This window comes from Phascolarctos cinereus, unplaced genomic scaffold (genome assembly GCF_003287225.1).
Source record: "Phascolarctos cinereus isolate Bilbo 61053 unplaced genomic scaffold, phaCin_HiC Scaffold_726;HRSCAF=1367, whole genome shotgun sequence".
Lineage (NCBI taxonomy): Eukaryota > Metazoa > Chordata > Mammalia > Diprotodontia > Phascolarctidae > Phascolarctos > Phascolarctos cinereus.
In genome coordinates this window covers 216,916,778-216,929,876 of record NW_027556098.1, presented here as the reverse complement: position 1 = coordinate 216,929,876, position 13,099 = coordinate 216,916,778, and the positions used below count along the sequence as shown (strand labels likewise).

Genomic DNA, 13,099 nt, shown 5'->3' with positions numbered 1-13,099 from the left:
GATATGAGAAATGGCAAAGAGAGTAAGCGGCTGACTCTTTGCCAACAGTAATAGACCGTGATCCCTGATGTTCAAAATGATAGTGATCCTGAGCTCACAAGGTCTTTCTTTGCCTTCTTAATCACTAAAAGAGAGTTAAATTATGTTCATCATCATTTTAGTTTTGAGTACATTTTGCTGTGTTCAGATGTTTACCTTTATTGTTCAGCAGCACTATTCTAACTTCTAATATTTCCAGGTCACATGGGTAATTGGATATGTGACCTTGGACTCCAATTTTCACACCTATAACAAGGAGGTGTTAAACTTGATAAGGTTTCTGTGATTCTGTAACTCTCTGTTTACCAGATAATTTAACTAACCAGAAAACATCGTTCCCTAAATTTTCTAGATAAACAATAGTCTGCTGTAATGTAACTTTAAAATATTCCCAATTCTCCTGGGAATGAAATACTGGCATAAAATTCTGGCATAAAATTCCCCTGTTATGTGTTAGGGCATGGACACATTTCGCTCATTTCTTCTGGTAGTAATATCTTCACTTCTAAAATGCAGAATTGATAAATACATAGGAATACATGGGATATCCTAACTATATTAAAGAAATTATTTCCAATATATTGTTTTATAATCCTCTGTGTGCCAACCCTAGGTCAAATTCTTTGCCCATTAATGGTGAGCAACTTTACAATGTGGTGTTTGATGATGAGGTTATTATACTCACTAGACACTGTTGTACTCAAAGATAAATCTGTGACCCAAAATGTTCAAATGGCAGTACTAATCACAGTGCCAAAGTAGTGGCACATTATTAGTCTTCTGTTTATTTTAAGCTCTGCAGTTTCACTCTGTCACTGCATTTTTAAAAATCTTTGAATGAGGTCCAGTATTTTCATCCCATGTTTTACAAACAAATTTCATGTAACACTGTTTGGGGTTGGGGAAGGGCAAAAGGGGGAAGTTGGGGATATATAAATCTATGAATATAGACACATAATTCATTCAAAATACATACTTTATTGAGAAAGTGAATTTGACAGCTAGAATACATCTTGACATTTTTACCTGTAGGTTTATTACAATGGCTACCACGGCGATACTTCCGAAACATTTTTGGTGGGCAATGTGGATAAATATGGTAAAAAGTTAGTGGAGGTTGCCAGGAGATGTAGAGATGAAGCAATTGCAGCTTGCAGAGCAGGGGCTCCCTTCTCTGTAATTGGAAACACAATCAGGTAAGCTTTATACTGACAAGTAAAGGGAGGGTTGGCAAGTAGGACAAAGGTTATTGGTGGTTTGGTATAAAACTGATGACATGTTTTATGATTCAGAACCATCATTTCAGTCTGATATCAGTATGTGAACTGCCAGCCTGTAATGTTGTTCCCTGGGTAAAAAAAGGTTTTTAAAAAGTGACTTACACTGAGGTCAGCAAAGACACCTATGGAAACAGAATGTGTCTACAAAGCTTCCTTGAGCAGGTTCATTCTGGTTTTATAGCTTCCCTTTTACCTAAAACTGTAAAAGTTACTAAATAAATTTGACTAAGAAAACAGTAGATGTTCCAACACTCTGAGGATGGTGAGGAAGCAGAAAGAAAGGTTCACTTTTAAGAAGGCTCCAACCAAAAGATGTCTCCTTATTGTAAAGACAACTAGGTGTTTACCCCAGAGTTTTTTTACCTTTCAAAACTGAGATTAAGCGAATAACCGGAAAGGAAGACCCCTTGTCCTTTTTTTGGACAGACTCATTTTTATTGTGAATCATTGTTTATATGTAATACTCCGGAGAAGTGTGATCCATTAGGCTTGTTTTTGTGTATATGTGTGTTTCTTTTCTGAATTCAAGCTGCTTCTGTTACCCATTTTTAGATCTTTTTTTTTTGGATAAATGTTGCAAAATAGGGCACGTGGAGTTGTTTTTCATTAAAAGGCATCTCATTTCACTGAAGATGGTCACATTGGTATTCTGTAAAAGTGTTTTTCTCATTAATATAAACTATTGAATATATTCTGTTTGCCTAAAACATGAAAGGCTTAGTCACCTTGGAAAGATGCTGTCTTTTTTTCTTTGTGAGCCTTCAAATACTTAAGAAAAAAGTGGTAAGATATCAGTTATATGTATTTATAGATTTTAAAATATTGTAACAGAGTCTGCATCAAACTTTAGTAAAATCTCTTTGGGTTATATCTGAGAAGCTTTTATTGAAGACTTTGAACAAAATTGTGTTTTTGACAGTTTTAAATTATAGGCTAACTAGCCTGGGAAAAAAAGGATAGTGTCTTTCTGTTCTTGCCTAGGAAATGTTGAATCAGACCCCTACTGGGAAAAGAAATTTAATGCATATCTCACTATCTTACTGTCCATGAATATAATAGAAATGAATTCAAAATGCAGTTTTATTTTTGCAAATGGGATGAGTCGATAGATGCACCTCATATTTGTGAACACCTAGGGTTCAACAAATTTACTGGTGGTACTCTTGCATTTTAACCAAATTTATTCTTCAGTAGAAGGGGGCATAGAACACTAGATTCTTATTCAGGCATTCTATCGAGCTCTGCATTCATGGCTGTGTCTAAAGGGCATGTCAGCCTTTGATTCTCTCTGAGAGGTAATTATCCTTTTCCTGTCACGGAACAACAAATGATAGCTAACTACAGAGGCACATTTGCAGTAGTCACATTCATCAACTGCAGAAAAAAAATTCAATTTAATTGTGCAACACAGCTGCACATAGGCTTTTTGAGCATTTCTGTTGTTCTCCCTGTCTTGCTATTCCTCCCTCCAGATCTATTTTTTAAACTTTTTTTCTGGTTATTTTTTCCCCCTTTTTGTCTCTTCTTCCATTTTTACTCTCTGTACTTTCTTGTTAAAGTAATTTTCCTTTGTGGCTCTCATTCTTTTTTCCCCATTGAAGGCTATGAATGTAGAAAATTATCACAATTACTCATATAATTGAGCCTCTTTGTAGCAAGTGCAACTCCGGTAGCCTTTCTCCATCATGAAAATGGTTTCATTATAGGGTTTTTCATATTCTCTGACACCATCTACACAGAGGAACAGGCGTGCAGATGAGATGTACTAGGAACAGGGTAGATCAGTAAGGTCACAGTAGGAATAATTAGCTCTGCTATGGAAAGAGCATCTAGGCCTTTTACTGCTACATAAATGTACTGTCCGTGGCTTTTAGTCACAAAAAAACTTACTAACAAATGGAGCTCCCGCCTACTACTTTGAAAAAAAGATTTGTATCAACACTACAATTTTCCATCATTAAGACTAATAACACAGAGCCTAGTATACATCAAGGGGAATAAAAAGAAAAATCTCACATTCAAGTGGCGGCTGGGTGCTGACCTTTGTTCCCTTTTTTTGTGTACGACTTAACTCTTTACAAAAAAGAGCCACACGCCACACCAACATGCAGGTGAACTCCAGCTAGCACTAGCAAAGCATGGCATTGAATTGGAAAATCTGATAAATCTCCATGCAGGATAATGCATTTCATTACATATTCACTACATTAATTCTAGCTATATAAAAAAAAAGGAAGAGTAGAATTGAAAGTGACATTGGATTTTTAGCTATCTGGATATAAAGGTCAGTTTCCTTAGACTATGAATTTGCATGCCCAGGCTTCTTTGGAAACCACATCAAGCCTTGCAACTACATTCACAAAACTATATGAAAAATAACAGAGGATGAACTTTTTACTTTTACCCTAGTATACTTTTATTATTTAAATGCATTTTGTGTGCCATTTGGGGAAGAAACTGAAAAATTATTCTGATAAATGCTTGCCCTGGTTTGTTGAAGTATAATGTTTTTGGATAGCTATTATTTTGCCTTTTCATGTGCAAGCAAAATCTTAAGAATAGCAGTACACCTAGAAACAGACATTATCCATAGCCAAAAAAAGAACTTGGAACTGTTACAATCTGAAGGTTTACAAACCTTTCAACTTGGGTTCATTGTTTGCTAAAAGGCATTCATCATCTTTAGCATACTCTTCCCCCTCAACAGCTGATCTTAGTCCACACATACCATGAGTTCCCTGGAGAAGACCATGAATTTGAGTATTTTTATTAATAACTATATTATGTACCATACATAGAGGACTTCAGCACTAGGATAGGCTTTGGAATTCTGTAGGAAACATAGGATAATAACTCGCTAGTATTATTGTATAAAACAAGAAAATGTTGACAAATGTACCTTTGTTAGGGCCACTAATGGTACTAACTCATTATACCCAACCACTTGCTTAAAGATGTTGTTATCATTTGTAGATAGATTCGTACCTATAAAAATGTTGTAAAGATACAGGTTTGTACATTCCAAATATTTTACAGTTCAGTAAAAATAATTCATACTCAATAGGTGTAAATTCCATGATCAAAGTCTCAATAAATGCTTTTTAAATGTTTAACTCATAAGTATATGTTTTGATATTAATTTAGAACAATATAAAGCAGATTTTAAAAAATAATCTGTTTCTATGAGATTATGCACATTTAAACAATAACTGGCTCAGGCAAAATAAGTCATTTTAATGTCATCTGTGATAGATTTTCCTTGACAGCTACTGTAAATTACAATTACACTGCTTCTCTCTACACTTGAAAGTAAGCATTGCAATAAATTATCTTTTATTTCAATCCATCATGTCTGCTTTTCAGAAACAGAAAACCTCAAATAAAAGTTCAGCAGTATTGTAAGAAAAATACAGTAATTTATGTTCCAGTTTGAAACAAAAAGTGTACCTTTCTTTCAAAAAACAATTGTCGGTTTTCAAAAATATTACTAATTATACTTAAACATTACTTGTTATTAAAGAGTCCCCTGGACTTGTACATTCCTTCAGTCAAAAATAAATACTTAATATAAAAACATTTTAAATATTTCAGGTGGGATTCTGTAACTTACCAAATCAGGTACTGTCAACCACTTCAAAGACATGATCAGTATGGGGGTTAGTATTGTCTGTTAGCTTATAACAAAAATTCATTAAATCTGTACCCATATGCATTCTTTTTTTTTCTTTAAAGAGTATAGCCATACATTTATTATTCCTTCATCCATTTGGAGAATGAATAAGCCCAGCCTTCCTTCTCAAGCCCCTCCCCCCCCACCAGGAAACAACCATTTTAGTTGAGTATGAGCTTCTTTTCAAAGAGAATTAAACTAAAGAAAATTATCATAAGATGAAATTCTCTAAGTGAGACATTTGAAACTGGAAACTGACTTTATGAATATGACACAAGGTTTTTATTTAACTTAAAATAAATTTAAAGAATAAGATGCATAAAATCTTATTATATCTTCTCCTTTCCTCTATCCTCACCCCTGCCCCTGAAAAGCCTATATGAGGAACTTAAAATTATGAATGTGCTCAGAATATTTGCAAGTAAAATTATACTTCCAAGTACATATATAATACCTTCTGCTCCCCGTTTTGTTTTTTTTGCACATAATAGTATTTTATTTTTTTTCCAATTACATGTAAAGATAGTTTTCAACGTTCATTTTTGTAAGATTTTGAGTTCCAAATTTTTCTCCCTTCCCTCCCCCTTCCCCAAGACAGCAAGCAATCTTATAGAAGTTATACACGTACAATTATGTTAAACATTTCCATATTAGTTCCTGTTTTCTTTTAAATCAGAGAAAATAACTATAGAAAAGCTAGCACTGACAGCTTAAATTCAGAAAAGGCAGACTTTCATCGGTAAGTGTAATAGATGTGATACTCCACTGTCCGGGGCAAGAGAAGCATCCTTGCATTGAAATAGGTCCTGGCGCTGCCACTTCTGGTACCACAAAGGAATTGCATCAAATTCTCACATCTCAGTGTTGTTGGCACTACCATCTTCATTCTGAATGAACTAGTCAGGAGTACACTCACACATTGGACCTCTCCTTGCCAAACAGGGTTACATAATTTGTTTTACTGCTCATATGAATGAGATTCTCCATTGATAACCCCTATATTGTCTGTGCATGTGAAGTTTCCAAATGACAAAAAAAGGCAAATAGCCATGTGGTCTATTAGTAAGTATCCCTGGATTGTTGTAGGTAGTCAGTTTAAACACTCATTACGTGGTATTTTATCCCCTTTGTCCCCAGTAACTGAATATAAATACTAAATCCCAATCCCAAATGAAAATTCACAGAAGCAAGGACTCAGAAGCATATGCTTTGTCTCTACCTCCCCCTCCCCATTATCAGTCACTAGGGATGATGTAGAGTAGATGGTATTCAACAAGAGAGCCAACCATGCTTTTTTTCTGTGCTTTCTTTTTCCTTTTGTCTTTGTATTCCTTTGACCTCAGGCATCCATAATGCATACATTCTATGCTAGAACTAGACATTCTAGTAGAATTAAGCAAATGAATTGTTATAGAAGGATAAACTCAGAATGGTTTTGGCCAACTAGGTACTCCCAGAATATCTTATGAACAGCAGAGGAGAGCTCAAAAACACAATGGACATACTGCTTCTTTCTTCTTTAGAAATGAACATAATGGTTTGACTCAGTTTTTTCTTTTTTTTCTTTGCAATACAGTCTTAAAATTTGGAAGTGGTGCATGTCAAGCATTTAAGTCCCTGACCATCAGGTTTTGTTGTTGTTGTGTTTAGGGGCAGGGAGGTGGGAAAGGTGGTGGAGAAGAAATACCACAATTCAACAGACGTTTATTAAGCCTTTCCTGTGTACCAGGCCTTTTGCTAGGTCATGGGAATACAAAGGCCAAAATAAAAAACAAACCAAAACAGAAAAAAAGTTCCTGCTGTTAGTGAGTTTACATTGCTACTGGAAGAAAACAACAGATAACTACATAGAAAATGTATGCCAAAAAATACAAAATAATGTCAGACTGTGGGAGGGAGGGAGCATCCCTTCTGATATGGCTTACTAGGAAATACATACCTGGGGGTGGGCTTTAGATAGAATCATTCATATTTCTATAGTGCTTTAATTTAAGGTTTTAGAGAATTTTGCTCACAAGCACCATGTGAGGTGGGTAGTGCCAGTATTATTATCCCCATTTTACAGATGAGGAAATTGTAACTTATGGAAGTTGAGTGATTGGCTCATGATCACATAGCTAATAAATATCTGAGATCAGATATAGCCCCAGGTTTCTTGACTCCAAGCCCTGCACATTATCCCCTAAAACCTCTCTCAGTAGACCATGATATATACCATGATGTAGTGGGGAAAGCCCTGATCTTGGAATCAGGAGAGTTGGACTTTGTTGAACAGTTAGATGGCACAGTAGTGCATAGAGCGCCAAGTCTGGCATCAGGAAGACTCATCTTCCTGAGTTCAAATGTGTCCTCAGACACTTAAGAGCTGTATGACCCTGGGCAAGTCACTTAACCCCATTTGCTTCAGTTTCCTCATCTGTTAAATGAGCTGGAGAAGGAATGGCAAACCACTCTAGTATCTTTTCCAAGAAAACCCCAAATGGGATTGCAAAGAGTAGACATGACTGAAACAACTGAAAAACAACAAATCTTTTCCCTGACCAATAGAATACTCCTCTCAGCTTCTTTGTTTCTTTATCTGCAAAATGAATGCTTTGTCAAATGCAGTTACCCTTACTGAGATGTGTTAGAAGTGGCCTGATACAAATATATTAATTCCAATAGACTGCACTAATTTTAAAATACATGGTTCTTATATTATTTTTACAATCTCCCTTTTTCCTTCTGTATTTATATTTAGCAGTGACTTGAGACTTTTGCACATCTAACCTTGGAAAAATTTTTTAATTGTCCTAAAGCTTATTTGATCAAAGTATAAAATATAAAACATACAGTGAAGCTTATAAGGTTTTCATAACCCTTTGGCTCCATACTGTAAGCTCTGTATTACATTCTTCTTTCTGTAATCTCTTAGACTAAAATTATACCTGAATGAGAGAAAAGACCAGGAAGAGTAAAATAGCCACAGTGACTTCAAAATAGATGATTAAAAAGCTTTGAGTCCAACTCAGTGTCTTAAAGAAAAGTCAGATGAAGGCTGAAAATGTTTTCAGATAGTGATTTTGCCCAAAATGTTAAAGATTCTAGCTCCAAAGCATTGTTTGCATGTTAAGCCAATGCCAAGGGTCCATTTGAAACTTTGATTTGGGTCTTTGTCCCATGACACTAGTAAGGACTATAATTGTAGTGCCTCTAAATCCTCTGGACCATGACTCACGCAGGGTAAATTTCTGCATGTGCCACAAAATCCTTCATCAGCATGAAAATATAAGTAGTTAATGGAAGGTGTATAAGTACTTATCTTTCCAGTACTCACAGAAATAAGTGTGTCCATTTGATTTTGAAAACATGGCTTTTCACCCTTTTAGATGAAGTTTTTTTCTGTTTGAATGCAGATCATATACTTAGTCTAAAAAAAAATTCAGTCTAACGCATGTCCACGGGTATTAGCTACTTAGCTTCAAAGAATAGTACTGTTTAGCCTATATGTTGTAGTGATTAAGCATTTTCTATTAACTTTGTAAATGATATAGGACTAATGTAGAGTTCCCAAATGATCACATGATTTGGGTATGTTTATAAGAACATTGACAAAAAAGATTTGACTAGATATGACCTGCCTTTTTACAAAATGTATAATTCTTTGGAAGAGACTAGAATGAAAAGAATTAGGTGAAGAGTCAAAACATTTTCCAATATGTTTCTTTTCTGTTTGTTTTCTTCAAACCAGCAGTGACTTATGTAGTCTTCTAGTGAATCTCAGACAAAAGGAATGTAGATTTTTGTGTTCTGAATTCTATCTGCATAACCAGGATGTGCACCTAATATCTAGATATCTTACAAATGCTCAGAAGTTAAAATAAGCCTCATTTAAAGCTATGCTGAATTAAATAGGGGGCAACAAACCATAGTGCCTATGGGTTTTATATGTGTGCATATTGTGTTTCTACTTTCCAAAAAAGATAGGGGGTTAAATTTATTTAAGCACACTAAAGGAACCTTAATGTTATAAACTGACTAATGAATATGGTTACTTTTTTTAAACTTCAGAAGACTGTTTCTAAGTGGCCTTGCTTGGCAAGAGTCTGCATTGAAATGATTGCCCCTACATCTGTAAAAATAATACATCTCATGTTTGGTTACTTTTAAAGCCGAATAACCTGTGAAAATGGGTTGCAAGTCTGTCCTCACTTTGTTGGGCATGGAATAGGATCCTACTTTCATGGACACCCAGAAATTTGGCATCATGGTAAGCAAATTAACATAGGGGAAATTTAGCAGAATAGAAGCTATGCCCCCACAGACGATCCTCTTTAACATCTTTTAGCATGGAAAAAAAAAAGACCAAAAAACACCACCAAAAACCAAAACTGCACTTCCATAAAACCCCACTTACTCTTAACCATCACATTATGTTACTGGACTAGTGCCCTGCAGTTTTCCAATCTTAAAATAAGGTTTCTTTTTTGCTTTATGTCTTCTCCTGAAGGGTACTTGGCTGGAAGGCAGAGGGGAATATTTTTCTTGAAAAAAAGTTACCCATGATAAAAACAAAACTCTACTGCATCAATATCCCAGCATGCTCATATGACTGTTTTCTGTTTTTCTTTTTCTGCCCCCTTTTCAAACTGCTGACTGTTGTGGTTAAACTTCATTACATCCTACACAGCGCTGACAGCTGATGTATTTAGCAGCATGTACCTACCTCTTTTGTGAGTTCTAGGTTGTAACCCACCTCCCTACTCCTCCCTCCCTCATGTTCCTCTATCATCCCTCTCTTCTCACTGCCAGTAGGTAGTGTGTGCCCCTCCAGTGAGGCAGGGTTGAAGGTGGGGAGTGGTAAGGAGAAATAGAGTTATGCAGAGGGGGGTGGGAGTGAGGAAAGGAAGTTGTGTTTTGTGTAAGGCTGGTGGGTGTAAAGGAGGGTGTGAGCAAAAGTAGGAGTGGGGAGAGTGTGGGTGTAGTTATGAAAGAGTTAACTTCTGGTCCTGAGATTTGCCTAGAGTTTGGGGCAGGGGAGAAGATGGGGAGATCACATGAAGGCACCAAGGTAGTCTCGCCCCAGTTTTTGAAACTTTAGGGATTTCTGTGTCCCCAAAAGAGCCCCACCTTAAGCCATCCAGTGTGAGCTCTCTGATCACAAATTCTCTGGCCACAACTTCTCGATTCTTAAGAGGCAGAGTTAGGGGAGTGGGGAGGCAATATCTGGTGCTGTATTGTGATTTATTTTTTTTAAGACAGTCTTTCAGATCAATCTACTGGAATTAACCATCTGGAAGAAATTGTGCTGGTGTAACCGAGTAGTTCAGAACCCACACTTGCCAGGCTTTGGCTTTCTTTCTCCTTAAGTGCACCCTGCAACAGTGTCCTAATTCACATATCCAGTGTCTGAGCCTTGTAGAAGGGAGTAGGTAGTGAAGAGGCCATCGAGGTTTCTGTGGAGGTTCTGTCTGTCTCCAGACTCCACCTCCTGCTGCTGGGGAGTCTCCTACATAGCTCTCCAACTCAGCCTTCCATGTGCCAACACCTGGAAATAATTTCTCAAGGTGATGGCCACATGGATGATTCCCTCCTCCACCACCCCCCCCATTGGAAACTCTGATAGACTTCTCACCCCCACTCCACCCCTTGGCTGGAGCAAACTTTTGGAGAGGTGTTTTCTCCTCTCCCCTTCTTTCACCCCAGATTCACTTTATAGCTTTCTTTGGCTGGGTAGGGAGATAGAGTGAGGCTACAATGCAGGCAGTACTTTCTGGCCTTCCAAGGGTGGGGGGGGGTGAACTTGGGGCCAGAATACAAGAAGGCTTCGAGTTCACCTAGGCCAAACCATTCTCTTTCCTGTAACTCAGAGATTTCAGGTGGATTTGTTTTGGGGCCGGGTGGGACTGGGCTTTAGGCCTGGTAGGTGTATTATATCTCCTTGGAAGGTGAGTTACTTTGAAAGATACTTTTTCTCTATGTTTCACTAGATTTTCACTCTTCTAAATTTAAATTCCCCTCCCCCCAATTTTTTTTTTAAAAACCGAACACGTGCAATGTAGCTTTTTGAGTAAGTGGCCCAAACTCCTGATTATGTTTCTCCTTCTCTCACTCTTCCCTGCCCTTCCCCGTGTTTTTCTTTTGTAGCTAACGACAGTGATTTGTTGATGGAAGAGGGAATGGCGTTTACCATAGGTTAGTCTCCCTGAACGCTCGAAGTCCTAGACCTCGCTCCTCCCGGGTTCTTCTGCACGTCTTGTAAGCGTCTGTTTGTCTGTCTGCTCCGTCTCTGTTGAGCCTTGAGGCAACTAACTTGGGCCGGAGCAAAGCCACTCATCTACCTAATGAGCGAACTTTCTTCCATAGTAAATCTTATTAAATCTAGTTGCTGGAGACCCATCTTCCTAATTCAGACATTTCTCCAGCCCGTTTTGTAAACGGCAGCCGTCCAACATCTAATTCCCTTTTCAGTGTAGTGTTACGAGTTTGAGGTGTTTGTAACCCTCGTTTTTCCTTAATACTTGGATGGTTTGCGTCTGCTCTCTCTTTTTTTCCTCCAGGTCTGCAAATGTCCCGTGCCAATTTGCTTTCTGCTTGTTTAATAACTGCTAGATCCCCCATCCAGATCTCTCACCCATACACAGCTATGGAAAAGTACTGTTTTCCCCCCCTAAGTGTGACTTAATGGCAAAGCAATTAGAGGAAAATAAGAAAATTGTTATTTTGCTGATTAATGAACATTTTGAGCATGTTTTAAAAATTCAAATATTTTTAAACTGTTTGATGTGTATAAGAGGGGCCTGCGTTTTGGTGGTGATTATCCACAGGGTCTTAATTAAGGCTTGATTAAAATGCCCTCTAAAAAATGAGACGGGTAACTTCATACATGTTTAAATGCCTTAATGTTTCTTCTTCCCACTGTTTAGTTGGTAGTTTAATGTGAAAGCAAAACTTCAATTAAAGAAACCTTACAGAATGACAACATGAGACAGTGGGGAAGTACTTGGAAGATAAACCTTTTGATAAATCTTTTGATAATGAGCCCAAACAGTGTTTGACAAGGAGCAGATGAGGTCACTGAAGTAAATATTTTTCCCATTACAGAGCCAATCATCGTGGAAGGATCCCCCGACTTTAAAGTCCTGGAGGATAAATGGACTGTAGTCTCTACAGATAATAAAAGGTGCTTATTTCGGTCCCTTTACTTCTTTGCTTTATTTCAAGTTCACCAGCTCTCAGCCAGAATTCTGGGGTAAGGTCTCAATATTGCTAACCTACATAGTTTCTCCTAATTGTTAAATGTGTGTTTCAGATCAGCGCAGTTTGAACATACCATCGTAATTACATCTGGAGGGGCCGAAATCCTGACCAAACTGCTTGAAGAACTTTAAGAGCTGCATCCAGGATTTCTTGGGGATAGCGATCCTTTAGGGTTTGCTAGTTTGAGAAAGGTTTAGAAACTCATTTGGAGAGTTTTTAGAAGACACGGTGAAGGCAGATCGAGGAGAAAGAGCAGCATGGTACCTAGAGTCTTCTGAAAATCAATTTGATTATTGGGTGAGGGATTATAGTCGAAAGTTTTGAAGACCACTCCTCGGACGTTTGAGGAGTGTCAGGTTCCACAGAACTTGCCTTCCCCCCTCCGAATTCGGGATAAGAAGGAATCAGGCTGACACTTTCCTGTCTGCAGGCTCAAATTCCACTGGAAAGAGACGGAACTGGTGAATCCCTGGTTAGGAGAGGACTCCCCGAAGGAGCATAATTCTACTTCGTAATTAACCAGCATTTCCTCGAATTGAATCTGCACGAGTAAAAGGTTTTGTGTTTTAAACCAGTTGTCCGTGGTGTCAATACAATGTTTCTCCTATAGTTTGGGGTAAAGTGGAAGTGTTTGCACTTTTTTAAAAAACACATACTTGAGTGCACACAATCAGAAAAAATTTTACTTGTAACTGTGGCTTTTCTTTGGTAAGAGAATTTTTAAAAAAGAAAAATCCCTTCGTACTTGCACATAAGAAAGTGACAGAATCCTACCACTATTCCTATTGCCAGTGCCAGTATATCAGTCGTCTTTGTGCGGAGGTAGGTTATGGTTCACTGAGGGGTTGTTTAGTTTTGTCAGCCAGATTTT

The 13,099-nt window shown here is 37.5% G+C and overlaps 1 protein-coding gene across 5 annotated transcripts in view; it reads left to right on the top strand.

The window, feature by feature from the left end:
- The window catches only part of METAP1D (methionyl aminopeptidase type 1D, mitochondrial), an 89,099-nt gene extending 76,300 nt beyond the window's left edge, over positions 1–12,799 (top strand). For 3 of the 5 annotated variants that reach the window (XM_020990965.2, XM_020990967.1, XM_020990969.2), the window contains 5 exons: positions 1,072–1,235; positions 9,141–9,238; positions 11,116–11,163; positions 12,073–12,151; positions 12,281–12,799. In XM_020990965.2, the coding sequence (XP_020846624.1) occupies positions 1,072–1,235; positions 9,141–9,238; positions 11,116–11,163; positions 12,073–12,151; positions 12,281–12,359 (468 nt within the window). In that variant the 3' untranslated portion in view covers positions 12,360–12,799. Of the gene's footprint in view, positions 1–1,071; positions 1,236–9,140; positions 9,239–11,115; positions 11,227–12,072; positions 12,152–12,280 lie in introns of all 5 variants that reach the window. The other 2 variants (XR_002325439.2, XM_078146971.1) reach the window with 2 other exon arrangements.
- The last annotated feature ends 300 nt before the right edge of the window (positions 12,800–13,099 follow it).